This window comes from Lissotriton helveticus, chromosome 4_1 (genome assembly GCF_964261635.1).
Source record: "Lissotriton helveticus chromosome 4_1, aLisHel1.1, whole genome shotgun sequence".
Taxonomy (NCBI): domain Eukaryota; kingdom Metazoa; phylum Chordata; class Amphibia; order Caudata; family Salamandridae; genus Lissotriton; species Lissotriton helveticus.
The window spans coordinates 1,726,092,650-1,726,106,395 of NC_136063.1; the positions used below are offsets into that span (position 1 = coordinate 1,726,092,650).

Consider the following 13,746-nt stretch of genomic DNA (forward strand, 5'->3'; position numbering starts at 1 on the left):
TCTAAACCCCTAGTGCTAATCAACGCCTATAATCCCCCTGAAGTTAGTTTTAACGAAACTTTAAAGAAGGTTTTCGTTTATATTCAGAGTCTTAGGGATAAATCCCCCTCCCCTAACATCATTCTAGTAGGGGATTTGAATTGCAAAATTTCCAACTTAAGCATGAATCTATTTCGTGATAAATATAAAGAAGAATCATTACAGATCCCCCAAGCCCTCTTTCCTGAGAAGATTAAAACAAACAAGCGAGGGAAGATACTTCTTAAGGAACTGTCAGTTATGGATGGGATCATAGTGAATGGAAGGCTCCCTTCCGATTCCCCTGCAAATTTTACTCATAAATCTTACCAGGGAGATTCTATATTAGATTATGTGATAGTTGAGAATTCCACCTTTGCCCTACTAAAGGATCTCAGGGTTATTGAAACGGTTTTTAGCGACCATAAATTACTTTCTTCCACTATGAAAATAAATCCTCCAAAATCCGACCGATGGTCACTTAACGGCGACCTGGTAAGTTTTGGAGTGAAATCAGGACGATGTTATTGGAACACGAAAGCCGAACAAGATTTGGAGAGCATTCTTGACGCTGCAATTGACGATCTTGCTAGGTGGCAGGGTTTTGAAATTGTGTGTTTCCAAGATTTCATGCAATTGGTGTCTTCGGTAGCGAAAAAACCAATTAAGAAAAGGTGTTTTGCAATACCTTCCTGTCCCCTACGTTTACTTAATATAGAAATAAATAAGTTAGTTAGGGAACAATATTTGTGCTATTCGGCAGAAGGATCACGCAGAGTAACTCTATTAAAAAGAAGGAGGAAAAGGTTACAAGTGAAATTACAGAAAGAAGGGGAGGACATCGTTTGGATAACATTAAGAGATGCAGCTTTTAAAGGAGAAATGAGACAATTCTGGTATATCATAGGTGAGGGGTGTGGATCAAGAACAAAACCGCTTCCTATCCCCATTGAAGAACAAACATGGGTGAATTATGTCACATCCCTATATGCAAATAATGGAGTAGCGGTTTCCCGTACAAATTTTACTGTGAATGATCAGACTTTGGTTCCTTTATCTGAAAAGGATATTGAAACTGCCATAAAGGAAATGCGTTCATCTGGGGCAATGGGACCGGATGAACTGGCAATCTCTGTTTTAAAGCGTAGCGGCGAAAAATGGAGCAAATTGTTATGCCCCGTGTTTAACACCTGTTTCTCTAGTGGAAAGATTCCTCCCTCTTGGAAAGGGAGTATATTAGTGCCCCTTTTCAAAAAGGGAGACCGGTTATCTCCCCAAAATTACCGCCAAATTGCTCTTCTGGATGCAATTGGCAAAGTGTTTGCAAGATGTCTCTTAAAACAAATTAATGATTGGGTGGACCAAGCAAATATACTTCCCCTAGAACAGACGGGATTCCGTAAGAATCATGGCACCCTGGATAACTTAACCGCTCTGCAAGTAATAACTGATAAATATATCGGGGTTAGAGGTGGGGGGGTTTATGCGGCCTTCATAGACTTCTCCACGGCTTTTGATAAAGTTGACCGTCTTTTGCTGTGGAAGAAACTTTTAACTTTGGGGATGCCAGCTAGGCTGCTAAATCTAGTTCAGGAACTCCACTCCGACACCTGGTGTAGAGTACTGTTGGGCGGAGAGAGAGGGTTATCCCAAGCAATTCCCTCTGCTAATGGTCTTAAACAGGGTTGCTTATTGGCTCCTCTGTTGTTTTCCCTTTATGTCTATGACTTACCCCAGAGCCTATCACTAAGCGAAGGAATTGCTCCCACTCTAGGGGACAAACCAGTTGTATGATTAATGTATGCAGATGACATACTTCTTTTAGACCTTACTCCGAAGGGACTTAATAACCGTCTGCATGCATTGCATTTATTCGCTGAATGCCATCATTTAAAGATCAATATGTCTAAAAGTAAGGTAATGTGTATTACAGGAAAGAAAAAAACGAAATCTGCAAATTTTAATTGGTTTTTAGGCAACGAGAAATTGGAAATTGGAAATTGGAAAATCTTATGTCTTCCTGGGGAAAATAGTATGTGGCAACCTAAGTGTCAAGTCCCACATAGACAACAACATTAGGAAAGCCAAGACCCAGGGAAATGGACTGAGTGCTCTTTATAAGGCCACTGGCAGAAGACATTTCGGCTATCTGTTGGAGGCCCTCCGCGCTAAAATTCCAGCTTCCCTGCTCTACGGCACTGAGTTAATAGATTTGAGACAATGGGGTTTCCTAGATACTACCGAGGGTGGTCTCTTGCGACATTTATTGTCGGTCAATAATGCTTGTAGAGTGGAATCCCTTAGACTTGAATTGGGCATACGAAGTAGTTGGGTTCAGGCCTTGGCAGGAGTAATACGTTGGGTCTTTCAATTAGCAAAGGGAAAACCGGCTACTTTAAGATTTTTGATCAAAAAGGAATTACTGGGTCCCATGAAAGAATATTCCCTACTTATAAAGAATTTTAGAAGGGCTGTTACTCTACTAGAGTTGGAGGAATCGACTCTTTTTACATTATCCCCACATCAGTTAAAGCTGTCCTTAAAACGGGCTACTTGGGAGTTAAGTTTTAGGAGGGATAGAGACGTCCTTATTAAAAAGAAAGGTGTTACTAAGGTTGTCAACACTTATCTATTTAAATATATACAACCTTATGCATCCTGGTCCCTCCCCCACAGCTTACGCCGTTTCTGGTTCCTCTTGAGACACGATCTTCTCCCCTTAAATAAATTACTAGCTAGATGGTATGGCTGTTCTGTTAAATGCACTTTATGTAACAATGATAACTCAATTCAGGATACTGCCCATATCCTTTTTATATGCCCAGCCCTAATGGTCTATCGTCGAAAGTGGTTGAGACCAATATGCTTACAGTTAAACATTTCCTCTGCTAAATCTTTCCTCGATGCCATTTTTAAATGCTTCTTAGAATTATATTAACAGTTGTGTTGTCAAATTTTACGGTCTTTGTATAATTGGAATGTATTTTGTGGGTTTTATGTCTGTGTAAATTTTGCTATTGATTATGTTTTGTTTATATGTGGATCTCAATCGAGTTCCAAATCATATTCAAATAAATTGAATTGAATACCCAGACTTTGGCCCTCTGCACACTGTGCATTGGGATCCAAACTATAGCTGTCTGATTAGGGATAATAGGTTCAAAACTGGTCTGGGGTTGCTTGTTTTCCCTATGGAGGGTGTTTCGTCTGGCAGTTAAATATAGACTGTTCCCAAGAGGAGCACAGTCAGTACCGGTTGCATAAGGCGGGCCTTTGTATAGAGAGGCACAGTGGCCAAAAAACAATGGGTTGGAATGATACCCCAAGCGATTGCCACTGGTTAGAGTATTTGTAACCATTCCTCCCATCAGCTTTTGTATGATTGATTAGGGTTGATCTGCTCATAGAATAGGTTTTATAAATATATTTTCTTCAAAGGAACAACAATCTACACGGAAATATAAAATTGTGTAAGTCAAAAGATATATGCTGTTTTGTTTGTGTTTTCTTCAATCTTTAAACATACTGTAATTCATGCTGTAATGAGGCTTAGTTTGGCCAAAGCCATGGAGCAATTAAATTCTGTTGAACAACATGCATTTATAGCAAGTTTCTTTAAGCGAAGTGCTCTCCAGATTACCTCCTCGAAGGGCATCCAATCTCTGTTTAATATGCTCAAATGGAGAATTGTGTCTTCTATTGTATTAATTTCAGAACTATTCATCCTGTCCCTATGTGCAAGTCACATTTGTAATGAAATTCAAAGTGTATTGATCCAGCAATGCATAAAAGACCTGCTGTTATTTGATAAACGCTCACACCAGGCCCTTTTTACCGATTGTCACTATATCTCAGTGTTACCACCTGTGGTTCCCTTGGTGTTAAGATTTTATTTGCATTAAAACTGTACTTTTGGTGTGCTAACAGCATTTTCTAAAGTATATTATTACTAGAATGCTGACTTCAGACTGTGCACATTCATTCCTGGCCTATTGCATGTTTTGCCATTGCAGTTCATGTTGCTATCCTGTGAAATTAAACCTTTTCCTGACTACGAATATTATGATGAGATTTCTTTTTTTCTGTTTTAGTCCCCAAAATCTGCTTTCATCAGTGCAGCCAAGAAGGCGAAGCTAAGATCTAATCCAGTGAAGGTCCGATTTTCCGAACAGGTTTCAGTTGGCGAGACAGATCCAGTAAGTTAATCTCGTATTAGTCATTGTGCAGCAAAATAAAGACTTATCACAGTTCTCTAAGCATTCCCAAAAATAGGAACCTCTGTCCTTGAAAGGGGTGGGCGACTGTGCATGTGCAAATCTCTGTTCTAGGAAAAACTATTTAATGTGATTTTGTGCCTGCCAAAGGTCTTCTGATGAATAACTAACAACCCTTTAATTTGTGAAAATTGTGACTGTTGTGTAATAATTACCATCTCAAAATAGAAACGATATCCCAGAGCTTGATCCGGAATGAGCTTTTGAAAAGAAGTAGAGATACTTTGTTGTGACCTATCCCAGTGATCCGGTGATTTTCTTTGTTAATGTGCGGTATCCCTGTCTGTGCCTCGGCAATATTTAGAAAGGAAGAAAGGCACCCCTTCTTTATGGCCTTGTGTTTAATTCACATCAAAGTAGGATACTAGAAGGAGCACATCTACTTTTCAACTACTTGAACATTCAGTCAGCCAACCATTACCTCTTTATACCAGAAACCATTTCATTCTTTGGTGAAGCATTGTCACTCTCCATGATAACAGCACATTTTAAAGTGAATCGCACAGCTAGGTAGAATAAAACACTTGACAGAGACAGTCATGACTCATCTTCTACACATGCAAAGTATGTGATCGGCTCTCTTTGGGTACTTCGTATAAAAAAATAAAAATAAGCCTTTCCTACATGTAGTGAATCACTTTGACAACAATGAAATGTGTTGTTCATCCACATTCCTGATTAAACATATTTTGTTGAAATAACCTTAAAGAAATTCTTGGCAGCAGTACTATTCCATAATGTTACAACATGTGAACAGGCAGGTTGCAAAAGCACTTCTTTTTTTAAACATATATCTCACTTTTTTCACCTTCAAGCCCTCAGAATAAGTTATATATTTATTTGCTCACTAAAATGCTTGCCAGCATGATTATTCTGTGAGATCAATTTATTAAACTATGATTCTAGGTTCACAAGACAACAAATACGTATATAGTGAGATCTTTTTCAGCCGGGACTTTGACAACCACATCCATATTGCAAATTCATGGCAGAGAAACAATTTAATTAAAAGCTATAAAATGGACGGTGAGTCACGTGTATTGTGTTCATCCACGTTCGTCCATTCTAAAGCTAGTGTCATGTAAATAGATTAAAAGAATCACATTCCATAGGACACACATTTCTATCATCTCCCTCATAGGCGTTATCAAAGCACTCCTCAATGGCATCCATGTAACATGCACATAACTCCTTTGAAAAGGGTAAGGAATCTCTATAGATTGATAGCACAAAGATGGTATGCTCTCTGAGAGATTCAACACTGCTTTGGTTTTGAGAGTGTTAGCACTATCTCCATGGGGAACAAAATACCTCTAGACCATCCCATTAACTGTACTCCTCGGGCTGCCCACTCTGCCCCTTCTTGTGGTTGGCATTCTCATCTGTGCCCTGAGTACACAGAGCACACTGCACACCGAGAAAAGTCCACTCTCTGGCCAGCAGACCCCAATAACTTTACTCATCAGTCTAATAGTCACAAGCCAAGACTTCCTCAATTTATTATTATTATTATTATTATTATTATGCGTTCTTATATAGCGCTCGATTAACCGTAGGCATCTCGGCGCTTGCCTTGGGAACCCGTCCTGGCTTTTCCCTGTGATATACCCATACTGGGCATCCCCAAGGTGAAAGCCAGGCATCCCGCCGCAGGGGGGCTGTAGTGGAGATTAAGCAAGCTAATGCCCAGAGCTGCAGAGTGTGAACCCGTGATTCGAGTAGGCACCGAAACGAGAATTATCGAGTCCGTGGATATTTGGGCTCAAGACCCTGCCGCGTCAGGAATTGAACCATGGTCCCGGGTCTGACCTCTGCTTCAGGGTCTGCCTCCTCTAACCAGTGAGCCACACTTCCCCACAATTTACCTAGTTAAAGGCAGATTATCTGTATTTACGCCTCTTCCACCTGGTCGCCATGTCGGTATAACAACACTGATATTTATTGCCAAAAATAATAGCTCTATGTGATTTTCCACCCTGCTGGTATTGGACTTCGCGTTATGGCTTCCAGACTGTTGTACCATCGATATGTGCTAGGACAATATGCTGATGTATGCAGCACTCACATTCAGTAGCTGCTTTCAACACAAGTATTTAACTTCTATAAATCTCTACACATTTTCCCCAAATAGATCTGCACTTCTAAATGTGCAACAAAATTATCGTCTTTCTCTTGGTTTTGGTTTGACATTTTTAAGAGTAAATTAAGCAGTAGACTCCAAGTGAAATACATTAGGCTTCAACCTATACTGTCAGTTAAAAAAGGAAAGATATATTAAACTAGTTAACATGTTTGTCTCTCTAGCCACTATTCGTTTATCCATGTTATTTCCAAGATTCCATTAATTTCTACACTTGGTGCATGTGGCTACGGAAATGCAGCTTTTCAATACTTAACAGAGGTATTGTATGTGCACGGATGTGATTAATCTGCTTCAGTTCAATCGGTATTATAGCATTTTTGCTAATAAACTGTGCAACTCTGTGACTGTAATATGTGGGTTTCTGTTAATATTAAAGGGATTGAGGTATGAGCTGGAGAAAATGGCAATTTTTATTTGGTACTTACATATCCACAAAATATAATACTTTCCTAAACATATGCTATGACATTTGAAATGTACAATTATAAGATGCCACTCATCACTAATGCTGAATGTATCCAGTGATATTGCCACAACTACCACCTGATGGGGCTAACACCACATGCCCCAGACTGCCTTACTGCCAAGGGCAGTTTAAATACAGCCTCTTCCTCTCGCAGCACAGGAGGATGTATGCCCCGGCAAAAAGCAGGCCCACCTGCACAGTGGCGTAGCAAGGTCAGGTGGTACTCGGTGCGGAAATTTTCTTGTCACCCCCAGCTTGACAAAATGGTAAAAATATGTGTTTAAAACACATTTTTACCATTTTGGCACCGTCCTCATTGATGACACCCAGGGTGGCCCGCACCCAGTGCACCCCCCTTCCTATGCCCCTATGCCTGCACCCGTCCGAACCCAAAGGAGGCTGGGCCCACTTCTTTTATTTAGTTTCGTTCACCCCTGCTTGTGATAAATTCAGCTTCAGTCACCTTCAAAATTCACATTAGTTACCTTTTACATATTCTATCCAGTAGCGGCTCCTGGAGGGAGTGCTGCGGGGTGGTGAGGTGAGGTGAGGGAGGGGCAGGGTAGGGGGTAGTAAACTCCGGCATACGGCCGATCGGAGTTCGGTAAAGGAATAAATAAATAAAACAAATTAAATTGCGTGCGCTGCAACGCCAAATGCGTGTCAGCGCGCGCAATTTAATTTGTTTTATTTATTTATTTCTTTGCCTAACTACTATCGGCCATATGCCGGAGTTTACTACCCCCCCACCCTGCCCCTCCCCCACCCCGCCCAATCGCCCCGCAGCACTCCCTCCAGGAGCCGCTACTGATTCCATCATAATTTAATCAGCTCAAAATAAATTCATCTCTCATTTGCTGATACTTTCCACATTCTTAGCAGGATGTTTACTGGTAAACTATTTTTCTCAGTGCCATGAAGAACCATCCTTTTTCTCTGGAGTACATAAAATATGGTTGTGGTGCTCTATCAAGGTAAAATATTCCGTTCCATTGGATTGTGTTTAAGGTCTCCATTGCAACTTTGGCTTGTTTTCTTTTGCAATTTTTCCTATTCCCTTCTGCTTTTAAGCTTACAGTGTCCATTGACAGATATGCAGAACACGTTGATGTACAAATTTCCTAGATCGCAAAACACTCCACCATCAAATTAATCTATCTTCTTCAGTGCAGTTCCCCAGCATATTTTACTGTTAATAAAGTTGTAGATACCAATATGGAGTAATCTACTGCACAGTAGAGGCCACATTATTCTGTAGATCTCTGGCTCAATAAAGAAGCAATTACAGCACACTTTCTGGATTTTCTGTAGTGTCAAATAATAGAAATAATAGAAAAAGTGTCTTGTGAGAACAAGGCTGAAATTCATACTGTCGATAGGCCTGACGACAAAGGTGTGTTGAGAGAAGAGGTGACTACTGTACAGTGAGTAGATATTGAGTAGGTATTTAGGGAGAGATAAATGCTGGAAGAAATATTATAGATACTATGCATGGGCATAGCACCTTTGAAAACAATAAATAATGCTTCTACCTTTGTATAAAAATAATTAGAACATTGGAATGTTGGGAGCTCCATTGAAAACAATGGAGTGCTCCGGGCTTATAATGACTGGTATAAGCCTGGAGCTCCAACATTCCAATGTTTCTTTGTTCACAGCTCTGGCTGTGAACAAAGGCTTCAGGGAGCCTGAGGGAATTCCAATCCGCGCACGCTTCCATAAGGCTTTTTTTTTTGTTAGAACATTCTGCCCTCAAGTGGCAGAATGTTCTAATAGCCTTATAGCCCTTCGTAGCTGGGCTATACCGGCTATTAAAGTCTCTCTCCCTTGTTAAAGGTCCTCGCCTTCGGCTCGGGCCTTTAACGCTAGAGAGGGCCTTTAATTGCCGGTATAGCCCTCTACGTCAGGCTATAAGGCTATATTGACTTGAGGTGATGTTGGCCCCTGGCATGGCAATCTCTAATTCTGATCCTTGCAGATAGTACTCTCCTGGATTTTTGTAGGCAGTGCTATCAGATGGAAATCATCCAATATGTGATTCTTTTGTCTACCACAGTAACGTTCTAGAATGTATATTAGAACATTGGAATGTTGGGAGCTCCATTGCAGACTATGGAGTGCACCCTGCTTCTACCGGCCGGTAAAGGCCTGCAGAGCATCATTCTAATGTTTTACAAATGGTTCACGGAGCTCGAGGGGCTTTAAATCCTACCGGGCTCCTAGAGGCCTTTGTTTTATTTGTTCATTCGCAGAATGTTCTAATTGCCTTATAGCCCTTCGTAGTAGGGATATACCGGCTATTGAAGTCCCGCTCCCTTGTTAAAGTCCCTCACCTTCGCCTCAGGCCTTTAACAAGGGAGCAGGCCTTTAATACCCGGTATAGCCCGCTACGGCTGACTATAAGGCTATATTAGAACATTGGAATTTGGAGAACTCCATTGAATAAAATGGAGTGCTCTGTGCTTCTGCGGGCCGGTAAAGGCCTCCAGAGCAACATTCCAATGTTGCTTTTGTTCACAGCTTTTTCTGCGAACAAAGGCCTCTCGGAGCTCGATGGGATTTAAACCCCCTTGGGCCCGAGACGCCTTTGTTTTATTTCTTAGAACATTCTGCCCTCTGCTGGCAGAATGTTCTAATAGCCTTATAGCCCTTCGTAGCTGGGCTATACCAGCTATTAAAATCCCAGCTCTGGCCTTAAACGCCGGAGCGGGCTTTTAATAGCCAGTATAGCCCACTACGGCGGGCTGTAAGGCGATATTGACACTAGAGATGTAGTACTGAGGAAAGAGATCTGTTCTTTGTCTCTTCACTGTTTGGCCCTTTAAGGTGTAGGAACAAAGAACAATAAAAGCGTTGGCGTTATGTAAGCAGGCTTCTAGACATTGAGGGATACCAGACTAATTGAGGCTGAGATAACATGGTAGGGCAATGTGAACACCTTGAATTCTGTTCTGTACTAGCTCTATGGAGGTTAATTGCAAAAAACTAGTACAGTCCACATTTCTTTTAAAGGACAGTTTCTTGCTTGGCCTGCCTGATGTGATGCTCAGTAACACAGATGTGACATTGGGCAGACAGTAAGGCTGTTATAATGAGGCACATGCACTGGTGTGCATGTGCTAGTATAACAATTTTAGCTGTGGTAAATGTTAAGCAGCCTACAGGCTGATATGTCGCGTGCCCTGGCATGATATATTTGGGGGTATTCAGAGACCACCCACTTATGATGCGACGCAGTGTCAGATTTTGAAGTAGCTCCAGGCGTCAACAGAATAAATCAGGACATCCCTGGGATGCTTGTCAATTATTTTCAAGTTGCCTCACCACCCTGCCCTCTCCCAAGTCATTACAGGGTGGGTTTTGTTAGCAAGCATAACTGCCTCACCCTGTGATTACTTTGGAAACGTAGAGGTTACATGAGGCTGCCTTCGGCAGTGGAATCAGATGGAGGACTGGTGTGCAACCTCTGAAGGATTGGCCTGCACTGCTAGGTTGGGACGCAAGACGAGACTATGTGCCTCACTCACTTTTGTATTTGTCAGGTAGGACCTCCTGCCTGCTATGCATGATTTCCAGCCTGCGCTTCATTATTTTGTTTTAGCAGAAACAAACAATCAAACCAATCAGGCCCTATGTTCATATTCTTAACTGTACGGGCAAAAACACTGATCGCACTGATGGCCCCACTATTTTTGCACTGCCGACACACTTATGATACAATGGATTCATGGAAAGGAGCATCAATTCACCCAATTTTTAAAGGAGGCAGAAGAGCTGATCCTAAAAACTACAGGATGATAGCACTCTTAGATGTAGACTGCAAGTATTTGGCCAGCCTTTTGTTGTAAGATCTGTCGTCCTGGGCGCTAAAAACCCAGCGGCTGCCATTCAATCAGACCGGCTTTGTGGCCAAATCAGGCACTACTAGCAAGCTACTGGCCCTATCCATACTTATGGAGAAAGCAGCACCCTCAAAAATGTCACTGCACTGCTGCTTTGTTGATTTTAAAGCGGCCTTCAACCGGGTGCCTTGGGCCCTTATATGGCACAAATTACAAAAATGGGGAATCCCGAGTATTCTGTTAAAATTAATAATCCAACTTCATTCAAACACCTGGATTCGCTTCAAATTGGGTGACGGCTCACACGTCTCAAGAAAATACAGTCTTCCTGTGGAGTCAAACAAGGGTGTGTGTTGGCCCCTCTTTTGTTTAATCTTTTTATCTCTGATTTATTCCATCTACTGGACAAGGCCAATTCTCATCCCCCCTCACTTGGTGGAACACGAATTAGTAACTTGCTGTATGCGGACGATCTTGTGTTATTCAGCCACACGAGGGTCGGTTTACAAAGACTTCTTGACCAGCTGCTTTCCTTCACATTGAGTAACGCTCTGGAATTAAATCTTTCAAAAACGAAAACTATCACCTTCGGGAATCGGAAGCAGCAAACCGGTGGGTGGTTCTTTGATGGCAAAAACATTTAAACTGTGACATCATATAAATATCTGGGTATTTACATGGATTCCAAGGGCTCTTTTGTAAAGCAGAAAGAAGCAGTCTAAGTAAAAGCACTGTCCCTCGAAGCAGCAATGATGAAAGTCTCGGCACAGTTACTAGGCCCAAGTTTAACCCCCCTCCTGACAGTTATGAAGGCAAAGGTTACAAACTGTTTGACCTTCGGTCAAGAAATAATGTTTGGGAGCAATTCGTTAATGCTGAATAAAACAACAACCAGAATCTATAAAAGAGTCTGGCACCTTCCGAAATCGGCCTCTCCGGCCCAGATCAGGCTCGAGCTCGGCCTTCTGAACCACGTGGGCGTCGGTGCAGGCGCATTCATCAAATTGTGCCACAGACTGCGTAATTCAAGGGAAGGAAACCTGGAGACCAAGTTGTGGCAAGAAATATCAGCAGGTCAACCCAGTCAAAAACATCAATGTTTCCTTGACCACTCTTTGAAACTGCTCGATGCCGCGGACTATTGGGGAACCAATCCGCACCAGCAGGCACTCAAATTGTCCATTAAAAGAAGTGTTCACCTCTGGTCTTTTATCAGGACAGGGCACAACTGTCCAAACGAAAACATGCCTGGTCGATAATTACTGAGCTCAAACCCAGATCAGAGGCCCCCTACCTTTCGAGCACCTACGCCGTGGTTTGGAAGCAAAGATTTATGACCCTGAGGATGGGCGAATGGCCCTTTTTAAAACACTTGCCTGCATGGCGTCGTCCAAACTAACTAACTGTAGGGGCTGTGGTCATTACACGGAATCAATTGAGCATGTGGTGTGTGTTTGCCCAGCATTTCTCAAGGATAGAAGGCGGTTACGCGGTGAATGGATCAAGCACGGCGTTCGATCATGCCGGCAAGCCATTATATCAGCAATGAACCACAACAACACAATGCTCAATGTTAAGTTCGCAAAATTTGTTTCTCAAATTGCAAAACAACTTAACTTCATGGGGTTGCAGGCCCCATCGCCGCAATCTCCAAACTCATGACAGGTCTGGGACCTCCTGTCTCCTATTCTACTCCAAGACTCTTACTGGTGGAACCCTTGTATGTTTTACTGAAAATCGGGGACAGGTTTTAAACTCACCAACAATGTCATTACATTTTTAAACATATCTTAAGATGAAATATATTTTATTGGTTGTTTTTAAATTGTCATGATTTTAGGTAATCGAACAATAAACTATATAAACCTTCACTGATCGATTTCTGAACACTGAAAGTTAGAAACGTTAAGGTAATCCATGTCAGCTGTGTAGTTCCTGTTTATTTTGTACCTGCTTCACTTAATCATTCATTCCCCAAGACTGTTGGCTACTTTCAGGGCGTTGTATTTGTGTATTTGTTTACGTGCAGCAGATTATTCTTGTATACTGCACACTTTTAACTGAGACACCTCCAGATGTTTATACCAGGCCACGATTTAGCCCTTTGGATTTGAGGCTGAAGCCAGTGCGAGTTTGTCAATGCTTGCCAGTGGGTTAGAAACATGTTCAGAATACACAAATCTAATCTCTGGCCTCTCTGCAGAGCACACAGAGCAATAGTAATGCATTCAAGCTGTAATTGTGATTCTTTGCAGGCTATGGCGTGTAAATTAGGTTCACGATGTTGAAATAGTGACGTAGGGAAAGTAAAAGAAAATGCAATGCATAGTAGTCTAGCATTGTGGCACTAAAGACAACAAGGTCTTACTCAGGTCGTTTGAGTCCTGTGGCAGGCTGTTCTTTAATAAATGCTGCTGCTGCTACTGGAAAACCCCACCTTCAGTCCAGAAGGTTACATAAACCAGTCTTTCTCTGGAAGTGCCACGAGAATCTGGAACGCTCCGCCTCCCTCCCTCTGTCTAACCACCTATCTAGTAACCTTCAAAAAGGACCTGAAGGTCCTCTATTTTGACAGACATCTTGGTTAACTCGCCCTCGACCTGACTTAAGCACTCTCCCCACTGCGATCTGACCTGCCCTCATTATATGAAGCCACCATCTGTTTAGCTGGCGGGTTCATGTAATGAGGGCAGGTCAGATCGCAGTTGGTGGAGTGCTTAAGTCAGATTGAGGCTGAATTATTGCTGAGCATGACACCAACCCCAAACTACATATTTACGACTAACATACTATTCATCTGCACAGGTTCAATGCTTGTTAAGGCCAACCCATTAATGAGACACTGCCTTTTTGCATATCAACGTGTCAAAAACTAGGTAGATATAACTGTGCAAGCACTACAAGAAATGCCATCCATCGGGCAGGGAAGCAAGTCTTACATTCTAGATTTACTTTCAACATGGTGTAACAATCCTTGTTTTGGACAGGGCATCTTCCTAATTG

General features: G+C 42.0%; 1 protein-coding gene across 1 annotated transcript in view; it reads left to right on the forward strand.

Annotated features, from left to right (window-relative positions):
* FRMPD3 (FERM and PDZ domain containing 3) overlaps nucleotides 1–13,746 on the forward strand; it is an 869,033-nt gene that overhangs the window by 316,620 nt on the left and 538,667 nt on the right. The window contains exon 4 of the mRNA XM_078686306.1: nucleotides 4,110–4,214. Coding sequence (XP_078542432.1) covers nucleotides 4,110–4,214 — 105 coding nt within the window. The remainder of the gene's footprint in view (nucleotides 1–4,109; nucleotides 4,215–13,746) is intronic.